The sequence below is a fragment of the Procambarus clarkii genome, chromosome 31, assembly GCF_040958095.1.
Source record: "Procambarus clarkii isolate CNS0578487 chromosome 31, FALCON_Pclarkii_2.0, whole genome shotgun sequence".
In the NCBI taxonomy this organism is placed as follows: domain Eukaryota; kingdom Metazoa; phylum Arthropoda; class Malacostraca; order Decapoda; family Cambaridae; genus Procambarus; species Procambarus clarkii.
In genome coordinates, this window is record NC_091180.1 from 19812825 (window position 1) to 19828482 (window position 15658).

The 15658-nt window shown below is 45.4% G+C and overlaps 1 protein-coding gene across 4 annotated transcripts in view; it reads right to left on the reverse strand.

The window, feature by feature from the left end:
• The window catches only part of LOC123758755 (uncharacterized), an 82685-nt gene that overhangs the window by 22365 nt on the left and 44662 nt on the right, over window positions 1-15658 (reverse strand). For 2 of the 4 annotated variants that reach the window (XM_045743402.2, XM_069334447.1), the window contains exon 2: window positions 1662-2749. In XM_045743402.2, coding sequence (XP_045599358.1) covers window positions 1662-2749 — 1088 coding nt within the window. Of the gene's footprint in view, window positions 1-1661; window positions 2750-15658 lie in introns of those variants that run through there. The other 2 variants (XM_045743404.2, XM_069334448.1) reach the window with 1 other exon arrangement.

Here is a 15658-nt window from a genome sequence, read left to right on the forward strand (position 1 = left end):
ACTAGTATTGAGAAGAAATAATTATATTTTTGGAGAAATAAAAGTATAAATTAATATTAGAGATAATTAGATAGGTTTTTATCACAGATGATTGAGGAAGATATCCAGAGAGTCTAAGCAACAAATATCTTACAAAGCAGAGAATATTATGAATTCAGTACAGTATTCTTAAAACAAAAAGATGCCACTGCATGAAGTGTGTATATGGTTTAGGGCCTTGTGGCCGAGTGGACAGCACTTGGGAGGGGAGGTCATAGTTCTAAAGGGTCCCGGGTTCGATTCCTGACCGAGGCGGAAATAAATAGGCAGAGTTTCCTTTGCCTGATGCACCTGTTCACCTAGCCATGAATAGGGACCCTGGGAGTTAGACAGCTGCTACGGGCTGCTTTCATGGGGATGTGTGTGTGTGTGCATGTTAGAGAATATATATATGTAGTAGAAATAGAGGAAAACTATATCGGTTAGAAAGGTGTAGTTTCATCAAGTAATTACACACAAACTCTCACTCTAGATAGTGTATATATTAGAGAGGGAATGAGGGGAGATAATTAGTGTAGGTAGTATATGATGGGTGGTAGAATGTGGGTGGGCAGGTGGGTGAGAGTTAGATGGGCTAGGTGTGGATAATGACCTTATATGACCCTGCAGCGATGTTATAACGCAATACATGTCCTCTTGCTTTACTGAACACCCTGATCTGGGAGCAATGATATATGTTCAAAATAGAGCTTCAGCTTCATTTTCAACACTCAATCAGGAATTCCAGCTTCGATTCCCGGGCGAGACAAACTGTTGAGCAAGTTTCCTATCACGTTACAGTAGTGCCTCTGTTCACCTGGCAGTAAATACAGTAGGTATCCAAGAGTTAGGCAACTGTTGTGGGGCTGCATCCTGGGGGAAAGGTCAGTAGTTCAACCTTGGAGAGACTTCATTATAAGCCAAAAGTATGTAGGAACCTTGACTTACGAATGCCCCTACTTACAAATACAGTATACTGTACTATATACAGTATACTGTACACCGGATTCCTGTCCCCACGACAAATCAAATTAAATACTGTACAGTATTTATATTAATACATTTTTTATCATGAATAACATATCATAAATTTTCAAACATTTTGATTCTTAAAGCACAAAAATAATTTCAAATGTATTTTTGCGGCTGTGATATGTTTGAGATTACAGTATGTATCTTAGACACAAATTTGCATTCAAAACAAATATTTGAAAACACCTTTGATAATTTGTACAAAAATCATCCAATCTCAAAAATCTAACATGACCTTCAGATATTCAGGATTACTATACTGTGCAGCATACGGTATTGTAAATCAATTATCCAAAGGATAAACCAGACTTTCAGATTAAGCAGTTTTTCTTGCTATGCAACTGTTATCATTTTTATAAATTTTGCTAGTATTTACCTACTTAAAATTTTCTTAGATTAATGACCTGCCCGAAACGCTGCGCATACTAGTGGCTTTACAAGAATGTAATTACTATGCTATGTATCCTCACAATCCCAATGTACCTTCTTGTATATATATAAATAAATAAATAAGTTTCAGATAATCTGTAACAAATTAATGTAACTGGGACTCTCTGTTTAAATAGAAACTTAGAATATGAAGCATACTGTATGTACAAAAATATTCTTACTTCAACTTCCCAAAAGCAGCGGTAAGCATTACTGACAGTGACTTGACTACTGCTAGTGACAGGATTACTGCTAAGCCCAGGCGAAGAAAGGTGTGATTCAGATGTGGTGTGTGGGGCTGTCGTAGGTGCATATGTTGACGTCTCCAGAGTGTATGTGCCATCAGTTGGCATCAACGTTGAGTCTACTGGTGGCAGTGTACTTGTACTGATGTTGGTGTACAATTCTGGCTTATCAATTTCTTTCGGAGAGGTGTCTGGTAAACTAGTGGTGGTAATGTCGAGTGGAGGACCTGGTGAATGTGTTGGACTCTCACTGTCATTAATAGAAGTTATTTCTTCAGCTGGAAGAGGTTCTGGAGAAGCCTCTGGTAGGGAGACTTCAGTTACTGGTGCATGGGAAGACTCTGGTAAAGAGGCTTCAGTTACTAATGCAGTTGAAGCCATTGGTATGGAGGCTTCAGTTACTGGGGCATGAGAAGACTCTGGTAAAGAAGCTTCAGTTACTAATGTAGTTGAAGCCATTGGTAAGGAGGCTTCAGTTACTGGTGCATGAGAAGACTCTGGTAAAGAGGCTTCAGTTACTAATTCAGGTACTGTGCTACTTCCTCTATCTGTGGTGCTTGAGGATGATGGAAGTGTCGTTAGAATGTTTTCTTCTGGAGTGGTAAGTAAGTGTACTGAATCTTCAGTAATAGCCGATGAATCGGGTATCGAAGAACTTTCAGAAACATGAATATCACTTAAGCTTATTTCTGGATCCACTTGTGGAAACACGGTGATTGGAGTGTCATTAATGTCCAGTCTCCTATTATCAGTATTACTTTCTGGGGTTACCGTTGCATTTAAAGATGCTTCCGAGACCACAGAAGTCTGAAGCAAGTTCTCTGTTGTAGTTATTGCAGATTCTTCAGTTACAATCATGGTTGTGTTTTCCTCTCCCTCACCATTTAGTAAAGAGGTAACAGTTGTTGAGTGTTCTGATACAGGCCCTGGTACAGTAATATGGGCTGTGAGTGTTTCATCCCCAGCAGTAGTACCTCCAGCTATCTGAGCCTCTATCGGTGTTTTCAGCAGAAGTAACAGGTAACCTGTAAAAAAAAGTTAAAGGTATGAGCATCAAAATATATACACAACACTACTGTTAAAACAAGGTTAATTCTAGAGAGAACAATTTCTGGCACTGAATGTAGAAGTCACTTTCTGCACCCATAGTCACATGATCTATTCAAGACACGACCCCCTTTTAAGTCACCTACACCTCCACCTTCCTGTACTGTAGCTGCTATGTCAGCTGCTCACGCTTTGTTTTTACATGTCTCTGCTGGAACTGCTCCCTGCAGCAAGACTCCTTACTTCCCAGCATCCCCTGCACATAGTGATTTCTATGTACTCTTCTTTGTACTCAACACACAGCTGCTATTAGAACAATATCAAACTCTAGCCCCAGGCAGCACTCGGTACCCTTACTTAAATCTTTGAATATGGTAGATATTAAGTCACTGCACATCCTCATAAGTGTACTTAAGTGTATATTTACACTTAAGTGTACGTATTTACACTAAGTGTTAAGTGTACAATATATTTAAAACTCTGAACTATAATGCCAATCCTACCTTCAACGCTTCCTAGAAGGTTGTAACAGAACCCATGGGCACCACACCAGAAACAAATACCTATTTGATATTCCAAGAGTGCATCTTAACCAAACTAAAAATGCTTTACAAATCAAGGGACCTAGAATGTGGAATGACCTTCCCAATCATGTCAAAGGCTGTACCTCTCTCAGCCAGTTTAAGAGAAAAACTAAGTTCTACCTAATTAACGCCATGTAACCTACCTTACCCCCTAAATGTCAACCCATTACATACAGAAATCACAATAGCGTGATGCATCAAATGAAGAAATAATTAAGGCGCATCTGGGATCCTCTCGGACGTAGATTCGAACCCTCATCACGGTCTTTGTGGATTTGTCAACCCATGTCTTGCTATTTTCAAACAATACTGTTTGTTGATCAACTTGTATAATTGCTGATTTCTGCCATGTCCCCCCTCCACCCACTTTCTTTTTTATTCCTTTCTCAACACAATTTATACTTTAATCTCAAATACTATAAAGTTTTAGTCCAAGTGGGGTTTTTTTTACCCACACCTTGTCCGAAACACTGTGCGAATTGGTGGATTTGGGTACTCTTATGTACTAGCTCTATCTATAAATCCAACATTATGTTTATAACTCATCTTCTATGTACGTACTTTTACTTAAATAAAAAATTTAATTTAATTTAATTTAAATTTGTTTAAATTAGCCCTTCAGAGGAGTTTTGCTTACCAACTTCAAGTCATTGGATAACCTTTCCAGCAGGGAAGAACCCCTTGGATACAGACCTGTATCTAAGGGATACTAAGGGATAGATACAGGCCTGCCTTCTAGTTTGTATCGTGCATAGACGCACTGCCTGAACTCTTATGTGTGGATGCACAAGGTGGCAAGGGGAAAGGAACTATGAGGGGGAAAAGCGCCAAGCCATTACGATTATATAGCACTGGGAAGGGGGGTCAGGATAAGGATTTGGGATAGGACGGACGAGAGGAATGGTGCCCAACCACTTGGACGGTCGGGGATTAAACTCAGACCTGCATGAAGCGAGACCATCGCTCTAACAAGAGTGTAACCAACACAAATTGGTCAAAGCTTTCGTTGTACGTTGCAAAACTAATCAGTTGTACATTATTTTATATTACCATTAAAACCGTTGTTATATAATTCAACACGGAACAAGATGTATTGTGTATTGACATATGCAAAAAAAGTCCTATTAGTACATAGCATTTTGAGGTATAAATCCCCCAACGGCCAAAACATGATGTACTATAAATCTCAGCGGCTCGCAAGATTACTCACTCCCGTTTTCTATCAGCGGGTCCTCGGTTCGAAAATGGTCATGAAAAAAATTAGTACACCATTTATTGTGACGTTGAGACGACTCAAGAGGACGTTACAGGTTTTTAATAGGGGGAGGGGGAGGGGTGATCTTCCAAGTACTAGAGGACTAGTTTGGCTTCGGGATGTGAGACACACAGCCCCTCTCCTGTGCCAGGTAAGTCCACTACGGGCTCACCATAGCCTGTGCTACTTGTAACTTGTTCCGAGTAGCTGAATCTATAACAACAACAACAACAACAACTTCGGGATGAAGTCCACGAACATTAATTCGATCCACCAAGTTTATTTGCCTGAGAAAGGTCACCGGCGCTCAGGGTGTGTGTGTGTGGGTAATGGTCGGTGGAGGATAAGCAGACATGGACAGGTTCGGACAGAGGGGCCGCGTTCCTCAAGAGATAACCCGCATCATCTACAAGGGCTTCGTCCGAACTGCTCCACTTTAGAGAAAATGCCCACTATTCAATTTATTAGCCCCAATATTATTGAAATATTAAAATACTATTAAAATACATCAGATATACAAATTCTTGAATATTTATGAGGATTTTAACATGTAATATACATTGAAAAGTTTAGCATCAAGTCATTTTCAAGCAAGAGATTTGCCTCCCATGATAAACACTTAAGACTCGAGACACACAAACAAGGCCGCAAGGGATGGTAGATCTGGATAATCTCTCAGCACTCTTACGCAGCGTGGAAAGGAATCCAGCTCTGCTAGAAGCCGTTCCGATCCTCGTAAATTCTGATGATGAGGGTTAGAGTGGCGGTGCTTATTAGAGCGGGAGATGTTTGGTCAGTAACACTAATATATATTACTGCGTTGTAAGATGGTGATGTTGAAGCCTTTCCGCCGCCTCTTGAGCGAGTCGTGTCATGGATCACAGTAAACAAACTTTGTAAGACGTGGAGGGAATGAGTATGTACATGCAAATATGTGTGTACACAGGCTTCCTGTCCCCGACAATAGAATTATATAAACTTAATTATTTACACATGCTATACTTGGCAATTTTAAATGCAATAATTCATTTTTATTCTTTGTATTCGCTTTTTTTTCAACATCAATTGAAATATCAGCTGTTAAAAGTTTGTATACATTTTTGTAGGGTCCCCCTGTACTTCACTCTTGCTATCTTCCGCCTGCTCTTACTCCCCACCTCTCTCTCCTACATCTTCCACTTCTCCGTGCTCCTTGTCACCAATATGGGTCTACGGGCGCCCAATCTTGCCCCACAAAGCTGATACCATTCTCTGTATGACCTGGCAACAAATCAAACGAGACAGAAGGGTGGGCTGACTGCATATTTTTGTGCTGGCAGAAAGCCTTCGACACAATACCTCTTGCAGGGATGCTCTTGCATCTCTTGCATCTTGCTTGCTCTTGTTGTCCTCCGCCCCCAACCCCCTCCTGCCTCAGCCTCGTGCGACCGTCCTCTTGAACTCTTGGCTCACGTCAGTTCCTCATATATCACTTTATCGCTGGCACTGGTTTATCATTATCAATTATTTTCATTGTCATTATTTTCTGTACCATTTTTTCCCCACTGACAATTCACTGTTATTGTCAGGAATTGACGTGTGTCATTTATTCCCCTCTTGTTCTGCAACATTGATCATTCATTAAATGGGGGTAGCTCTCGCTGGAACCCCCCCCCCCCACCCCCACCCCCCACCCCCACCCCCCCAAGAGGCACAGTCCCATTGCACTAATTGTTACACTGGAGTTTATTATGTGGTACTTAAGAGTTTACTAATTTACCACTTATTCATCTCTTGTCACTTTAGTTGGCAATTTAATTTATCGTATTAGGCTATCGGTTACTTTACATTTTTTCTAATAACCTGAATGCTCTAATTCCTGGCACGTTACAATTTGTTTATGTTTACTGCTAACTTGGTATAGAAACCATGCTGCGTTTCGCTTAACCCTCAGAAATGCATAAATACCCAGAGGCCCTAAGTTCCTCCTCTCAATGTCCACTGACTAGGCAAAATTTTTGAGAATAATTACATTGGAAGACGAAGAAACTGATACAGATGACCTGAAAAAAATGATCCAACAAGTGGATTAACACATGTGCAAAATATCGAAGCGTTGTGACAAAAACATTGATACAAAATTAATGCATCAAGAAGCAAAATAGTGGAGCCAGACTCCTACACAGCTTCAAAGGCAATTATAACAAGAGCATAATAGGTTGAGAGTTGGGACCAAAGAGCTGAAGCCTAGCCTCGCAAACACAAGCAGGCGTACACGCAGAGGCGGGACCAAAGAGCCGAAGCTCAACCTCCGCAAGCACAACTAGGCTATTTTGAGATTATGTTGAAATGATTACGGGACTTAGCGTCCCCGCGGCCCAGTCCTCGACCAGGCCTCCTTTTTGTTACACCCCTCCCCCCCCCCCCCATCCAGGAAGTAGCCCGTAGCAGCTATATAACTCCCAGGTACCTATTTACTGCTACACCATCTGGTCACCACTTGGTCCGGGAGACATCTCCCGTCACGCAGGGTGCAGTCGCGCCTCCACAGATCTCCAGTATCAGCTCTTGATACTGGTAATGGCTCAAAAGGGCCACCACTTACGGGCTATTCATGCCCGTGCCACCTCTTGGGTGGCTTAATCTTCATCAATCATCAATCAATCAATCATTTACTGATAGGTAACAGGGGCATCAGGGTGTAAAACTCTGTCCATTTGTTTCCACCTCTACCGGGGATCGAACCTGGAACCTCAGGACTACGAATCCGAAGCGCTGTTCACTCAGCTGTGAGGCCCCTGTACAGCACCCTTGTAGGCGAGTACATTCAGACAAGTACACTTGCCCTTCTCCCTCTCCAGCTCCCTCCCTCCCTGACACCTCAAGAGTGACTTGGACATGAAACACAAGCACACGTTTGTTTACTCGGCAAGACATCAATTACCTCGCCCATTCCCGTCCTCCGCTCGACCACCCTGACCTCTGACCTCCGCCTCTCCTACCCCGACCTCCACCCGCTCGTTCTCTCTATCCCCGACCTCCACCCGCTCGTTCTCCCTAACCCCGACCTCCACCCGCTCGTTCTCCCTAACCCCGATCTCCACCCGTCCTACCCCGACCTCTGCTCGTCGAACACCCGCCCGCCATCCCCCGACCTTCGATGGTGGGTGGGCGATCAACGGGCGGGCGGGTGGGTGGGTGTTTGAAAATGTTTGACGAGCGGGTGGGCGGAGTAGGGAGAACTGGCCCCAAGGAGGAGAGAACTAAAGGAAGAACTTACCCCTACCTCCCCCAAGGAGGTAGGGGTAAGGAGATGAAAGTGGGGAAGGGCGTTTCGGGATGTCTTCCTGTAGGGAGGGTGGGGAGGTTTTGCACATGCCACTATGGCCGAATGTTCACTCAAAATGAGTGACGCTGCTCAAACTCGCCCTTCGGGGCAAAATTAAAAAAATATATAAAATGTAACAAAAACAGTATAACAAAAAACTAATCTCTTAAAGCTCTTATCAACAAAATCACACGTAAAGCCGATTGACTGATGAAGATTAAGCCACCCAAGAGGTGGCATGGGCATGAATAGCCCGTAAGTGGTAGATATTGTTTAGACTGAATGTGATCTTTGGTAGTGACACGACATATTGCGTGATGTGTTCGCATTTAGATCCTAACTATGTGGTTGCTATCGCCGGGGACTGTAAAGCTGCAATAATCAAAATAACTTATATAAATCTGGACAAGGAGGCATTCAGAGGACTGTACGCTACGTAGGTGAGACCAATATAGGAGTACGCAGTTCCTGCTTGGAACCCATACCTAAAGAAGGTTCAGAAACATGACAAACTGGTCCCAAAACAAGAGGGCTGGATGTTACTATAACGGGAAAGAGGAGACATTGCGACATTTAATATCGTATAGGGGGTATATTGCAAAGAACGTAAGGATTAAATGTAGTGGGATTAAATGAACAGCCAGGCACCACGAGAGCTGACGCTGGATCCTACACGCACAATTAGGAGCGCGCGCATACGCACGCACGATCACACAACTACATTAAGGCGCTATTGAGAGTTACTTGTTACGTGAAGTGCTCCACCACCACCACCACCACCACCTGTACTCGACACCACCACCACCTGTACTCGACACCACCACCACATGTACTCGACACCACCACCACATGTACTCGACACCACCACCACATGTACTCGACACCACCACCACATGTACTCGACACCACCACCACATGTACTCGACACCACCAAACATTCCCACCGCTAAAAACAACCGCTTCCCTCGCCTCTCTCTAGATAAAACTTGGAATAGATAAATAGCCTTATTCCTTCCCTAGTAGATGACCCCAATGTGGACTACTCAGTCTTCTGTAATCTGCCTTTGCCAGGCTAAAGGTTTCCCCTGCCATGCTCGCCGCCAGGGACGCTGCAGCAGGCCAACATTGTCTGCCACCTACTGACACGGCAGTCTGGCCTCTAATGAAGGAGCAACGATGGCCCCGTGTTAGCCTGGAGCAGGCTCTCAGAGTTCTACCTCTCCCCAAGCCCATCCTGCGGCCAGATAGATGTTAATCTTCTTGTTTGAGGAGCTGTTCACTTGAGACAGTTAAGCCAGTCCCAGCTGTGTCAGGGTACAAGTGACAGGATGGACAACCCAGCGGGTTTTCTTCCTATTGGGGAGTGTTGTACATGCTGCTATGGCGGTGTGTCCACTCACAGGATGAGTGGCGCTGCCCAATACTGTCACTATGGCGGTGTGTCCACTCACAGGATGAGTGGCGCTGCCCAATACTGTCACTATGGCGGTGTGTCCACTCACAGGATGAGTGGCGCTGCCCAATACTGTCACTATGGCGGTGTGTCCACTCACAGGATGAGTGGCGCTGCCCAATAAACTCGCCCCTCGGGGTAAAATTTTAAAAATTTAAAAGAACGACCCCAGCGGGTTTTCTTCCTCTTGCGGGGTGATATACAAGCTAATATAACGGTATATTTCCCCCTCAAAGGATGAGTGATACTGTCCAATAAATTCGCCTACAGAGTCAAAAATATTAAGGTATCGTGATAGGCTGCCACAATACCTTCTACAGGTGGTTCCTCTACCAGATACAGGAACAATCTGTACCAGTTCTCTTAGCTGTCAGGGGAGAGAGTTACACCTGCACTGATCAATAATAATCATTGGTTTTCACAATACTGTGTATTTAACGGTGCTTACGGGCGTCGAGTAGAGGGCTCGCCAAGCAGCCCGTCCTCCTAAGGCTTCACATCGCCAAGAAAATGGTCAAATTGAAGTGTGTGTTCTCCTAACCTACCAGAGGACCCAAAACAGAAAACGGGACAGCACGTCACTTTCGCGAGCCGCTTCCATTTTCAAGTACGACAATTGTTGGCCTTATGTAACACATTACGAGCTAAATGCGACGTTCTTTGTAAGAGGACAAGTTGCGTCAGTAGGTGATCGTCTGACGAGCCATGTATCATCTCGGTCTTGGGAGATACATCCGGTTCTGTGTCCGGAACAGGATGTTTGCTTCCAAGGTGTCTTGGAAGGGGCTACTTACACATCAGTACTTACCGATGACCGAGAGAATTTTTTTGTTAAAAAGCAAAATTTGGCAGTGGTTGATGGTAGTGGAATACTGGAGGTAATGGTGGTGGCGTCGGTAATAATGGTTTTAATAGTGATGGTGGTGATTGTAAGAGTGATAATGGTGTTAATAGTGCTGAAGTAGCAGTAATGGTGACACTGGCTCTACTTGTGCCCAGTTAAAGAGTTACTCTACTCCTGCTGCCCAGCCAAGGCTAGGCTTTTCTGGCGATGAATCAATCAGCAAGGCTGTTGCTGACAAGAGCCCGCAGGCCGCCAACAGTCATCACAACCTGGTTGATCTAGCACTTCCTGCCTCTGCTCCGGCGATATTTCTTGTATCTGCTGGTAAACTGTTCTCTTGGTACCGTTCATGGCACCGCCACTCTTCCCTGATCTACGCTACTTAGCAATTAATTATATTACTGAAGACAGTAATATGTGCCTAATAAATTACTAATAAATCCCATGTTTAGCGGATTAGTTTATTCCGTAAAAAATAACGTATTAGTCGAGATAGCGGATTACAGTATGGTCCTACGACATACATTTTCGAAACTTAAATAGAACATCTTACACTTATTTGTATTTATATATATACAAGAGTTCTTACAGTCTTGTACAGCCACTAGCACGCATAGCGTTTCGGGCAGGGCCTTAATCCTAATTTTTCCCCGAAATACGACTCGCCAAATCGTTTAACAACCAGGTACCCATTCACTGCTGGGTGAACAGAGGCTACAGTTTAAGGCCAGATTCGTCAAAAAATTCGAACGTCAGAATAGTTAGATTATAAAGCACAGAGGTACAAAAAGGTTAGAAGGCGAGGCATAGAGCACCAGACCTCACTCCCCCTTAGTCACTGACACGAGCAATAGGACCCCCAACACCGTCAGATGCATTCCATCATGCTCCATCCCTCTCAACCCACACAAACCCATGGCTGCTCCACCCCTCAACCCACACAAACCCATGGCTGCTCCACCCCTCAACCCACACAAACCCATGGCTGCTCCACCTCTCAACCCACACAAACCCATGGCTGCTCCACCTCTCAACCCACACAAACCCATGGCTGCTCCACCCCTCTCAACCCACACAAACCCATGGCTGCTCCACCCCTCAACCTACACAAACCCATGGCTGCTCCACCTCTCAACCCACACAAACCCATGGCTGCTCCACCTCTCAACCCACACAAACCCATGGCTGCTCCACCCCTCTCAACCCACACAAACCCATGGCTGCTCCACCCCTCAACCCACACAAACCCATGGCTGCTCCACCCCTCAACCCACACAAACCCATGGCTGCTCCACCCCTCAACCCACACAAACCCATGGGCTTGGGCTTCCCCCCCCCCCTCATTAACCCCCAATCTACCTACCTACCGCAATGTATAGATAGCAGCTTTCATGTCCTGCAGTCTCAGCTGATAGCGACCCCCAAGCGAGATGTTACGCTTCAACAATTGTCCATCAGTTTGGACGGGATGTGATGTCTTAGGTGTAGTGTTTGTCCTCAGCTGTGTCCCCTCACACCTCTCTCTCTCTTCCCCCCTTCACCTACGTATTCCCTCGCTTGTTTGTCCCCCGTTGACGGGCTATCTTGAGGTTATCTTGAGATGATTTCGGGGCTTTTAGTGTCCCCGCGGCCTGGTCCTCGACCAGGCCTCCACCCCGTGACAGCTGAACCACCTCTTGGGTGGTTAATCTTCATCAATCAATCTGTTCCCCCTTACTGATTGTCACCGTGATTGAGCTCCGGCTTCTGGGCTTCGTCTCGCAACCACCAAATGTCCGGTTAGACATCCCAGACCTCACGGGACTTGCCTTATTTATTGTTACAAGTTTTATACAAGTTGTTATCCTTTTGTGCCTCTTACCCTAACGTGTTTCACTCACGCAGTTCTCCAGCATGACTATATCTGACTCCTTATATAGGATCCAATTCCTATTCCAGTGTCAGAATTTCCTCTCGGTACCTTGTATGTTATGAACATGTCATCTCTGTATTATATTTCCTCCAGCGTTGAACATTATTTTTGTTGTGGAGGTCTACATAACTCAGGCCCTTTATCTAGGGGGGGGGGGAAGCCCATTATCTAGGGGAGGGGAGGGGGGGGGAAACAGCCCTTTATCTAGGGGGGGGGACAGTCTAACGGTAAATTTCTAAACCTGTTAATAATGCATTTCACAAAATTGTGAGCAAATTGTGTAAGCCGATTCCTGTGCAAGATTTAGCGGTTTGTAAATCATTGCATTTTGGTCGGCACATCGACGACCTCGCTTCTTACAAGGTCTGCGTTCGATCCCCGATGGTTTAAGTGGTTGGGTACCTAACCTTCCCACCCCGTCCTTGTACCTCAGTTGTTAGTCATCATATGCCTTCCAAGCGCTAGTCATACTGGCTTAGCGCTTTATACTGATAATGACCTTACGTTGTGCTTACAAGTGTATTCTAGTTGTGTTTGCGGGGGTTAAGCTTTGCTCTTTCGGCCCGCCTCTCAACTGTCAATCAACTGTTACTAACTACTAATTCCCCCCCCCCCTCCCACACACACACATACACCCCCAGGAAGCAGCTCTGTAACAGCTGTCTAACTCCCAGGTACCTATTTACTGCTAGGTAACAGGGGCATTCAGGGTGAAAGAAACTTTGCCCATTTGTTTCTGTCTGGTCCGGGAATCGAACCCGAGCCACAGAATTACGAGTCCCTGCGCGTTGTCCCCTCAGCTACCGACCCCCAAGTGTGTGCGTGCGTGTGCGTGCGTGCGTGCATGTGTTGACATCCTGTTTATGTGGTTACCTCTCGTTGGGTTCCGTGTGACCGTGTGGTGACTACCCTGAAGTCCTTCCCTGTGATTTTGCCAGATGTCATATACAAAACTGTGTTGTTGTTGTTGAAGATTCAGCTACTCTGGAACAACAGTTGCAAGTAGCACGGGGTATGGTGAGCCCGTAGTGGACAAAGCTGGGATAACAGATAAAGGTTACCTGATCAACCACTACGGGCTACTCATGCCACCTCTTGGGTGGCTTAATCATAAATCTCATCAATCACAATAACAAGATTATTATGAATAACCCAACTCAATTACGGGCTCACTATAGCCCGTGCTACATGGCCATTTGGTTCCGAGTAGCTGAATCTAAAAACAACAACAATGATCAACCAGGCTGTGATTTATACGTCAGCCTGCGAGCAGCGGCGTCTATTCAGCCCGTCCTCTTGAGTTGCCCCAACGGACAAAATATGGGGTGTTAAAACGCTAGAACCCAAGACATGAACATGGGTTAATGTCTTGGCGATACCTAACCTACCCAACCAACGTGATGCTTTCATAGTACTCCGTATTGTGTCTGTTTGGGGGATTATAGCATACAAAAAACTGTGTATTACTTCAGAGAATGAGTTGCAAGCCTAATTAACCAAAATCCCCCATGCAGGAGGCCTAGTTAGAGACCGAGCCGCGGGAGCATTGATCCTCGGAACCATCGCAAGGTAAACTACAGTAAGTAGTGGTACATTCCAGCCTTTTATTAATGTCTGAACTTCAAAAGAACACAATTTGACGATATCTTTATTAGTTTAGAGAAGGTGTGTCGGAAGACTATAGAGCGCATTGGGGGGTAGAAATAGCCTAAGCTACTCTATCCCTTTGAGATGCATTTCTTTCTTCCGTCTCAATAAACATACTTGAACTTGAACTTGGAGCGCATCCACAACACACTTCGTGTTTGGATTGGTGTTTGGGGTGGAGGGCAGGGCTGCCTGCCTGACTGCCAACACCGACGCGGCCCCCTAGCGTGTTCTTGGCCAAACACTGCCACTGTCTGACCCTCACCTTGATGACGTCACATGTAAACAATGAAACAATATCAACACCATGTCCACGACTGTGACACGTGTTGTAGTACACACGCGCGGTCTGTTGCTGTACCGGTGCTGTACCGGTTCTGTACCGGTAGGGAGCCGAGCGGACAGCACGCTGGACTTGTGATCCTGTGGTCCTGGGTTCGATCCCAGGCGCCGGCGAGAAACAAGGGGCAGAGTTTCTTTCACCCTATGCCCCTGTTACCTAGCAGTAAAATAGGTACCTGGGTGTTAGTCAGCTGTCACGGGCTGCTTCCTGGGGGTGGAGGCCTGGTCGAGGACCGGGCCGCGGGGGACACTAAAAAGCCCCGAAATCATCACAAGATAACCAAGATAAGATGGTGACTGTTGCCTGGTACGGTCTGAGCCTACCATAAGAAACGAAAGAAAATGAAACCGCCCCTGACAAACAGACAGCGTGACAGGTGCCACAGTTACAACAATCACTAAGCGATAAACAACAGTCACTCTGAATCGCCAGAAACCACATTAACATGTGCTTGGGAGTACCTAGGTTGCAGGATCGAATCCCCTCATGGCTCCAATGGATTTTTTCGTGATTCTCATCATTATTATGAAGATTATGATCATTAATAATATGATAATATAAGAATCATAATAAAGTTGGAGAAAATTCAGAAGCATGCCGACAAGACTAATCCCAGAACTGAGAGGTACGAGCTACAAGGAAAGGCAGCACGAATTTCACCTCACGGCACATGAAGACATGATTACCGCTGCTGTTGTTGTTTTGGCTTCAGCCACTAGGAACTAAAAGTTGCTAGTAGCACCGGCTATGGTGAGCCCGTAGAGGACTTACCCGGCACAGGAGCGGGGCTGTGACCGGTCCATGATTACCGCGTACAGGGGAATTGATAGAGCAGAAAGGCTAGCTTTGCGTGGTTCTCTAACAAGCTGATACAGGTGGAAACGCCGTACCCAGTACTCATTGGAAAGCACTAAGAGGTGATGTGGTGGAGGTAGAACGTAGATATAAGATTCCAAAAGCCCCAGGAATCCAAGGTCGCTCCTGTGCCAGGTAAGTCCACTATGGCTCATAGCCCGTGCTACTTGGAACTTGTTCCGAGTAGCTGAATCTATAACAACAACAACCCAGGAACCTGTACACCAGTTAATTGACAGCTAAAAACCAGAACCAAAGAGCCGAAGTTCAGCCTTCGCAAATACAATTGAGGGGAAAGTTGAGCAGTTATCATAAGGTTGGGAGGGCGGGTGGAGGGATAAATATACATGTGATAACTACAATATAAATAAATGCATCAATATATAAAACACACAAGGTATAGTTGTGACGTTATGCAGTGTGATTTATAACCTTAGTAAACCTGTGTTAACCGTCTCATTCCTCGTCCTACCAACTATCACCCCCCCCCCCCGGGCCAGACCCCCCCCCCCCAGGAGACAGTTTGTAAATGCCCATACCACCCTCCCCCTCCCCCCACCAGAGTGGAGAGAGCACACGGCCACGCTGGCTGGAGGTATCACGTTGCCTGACCAGGATCAACACCCTACACACGTCTCATGCCAGTAATCAGAGACCACTATGTTTATTACCCCCCTCCGCCGCCCC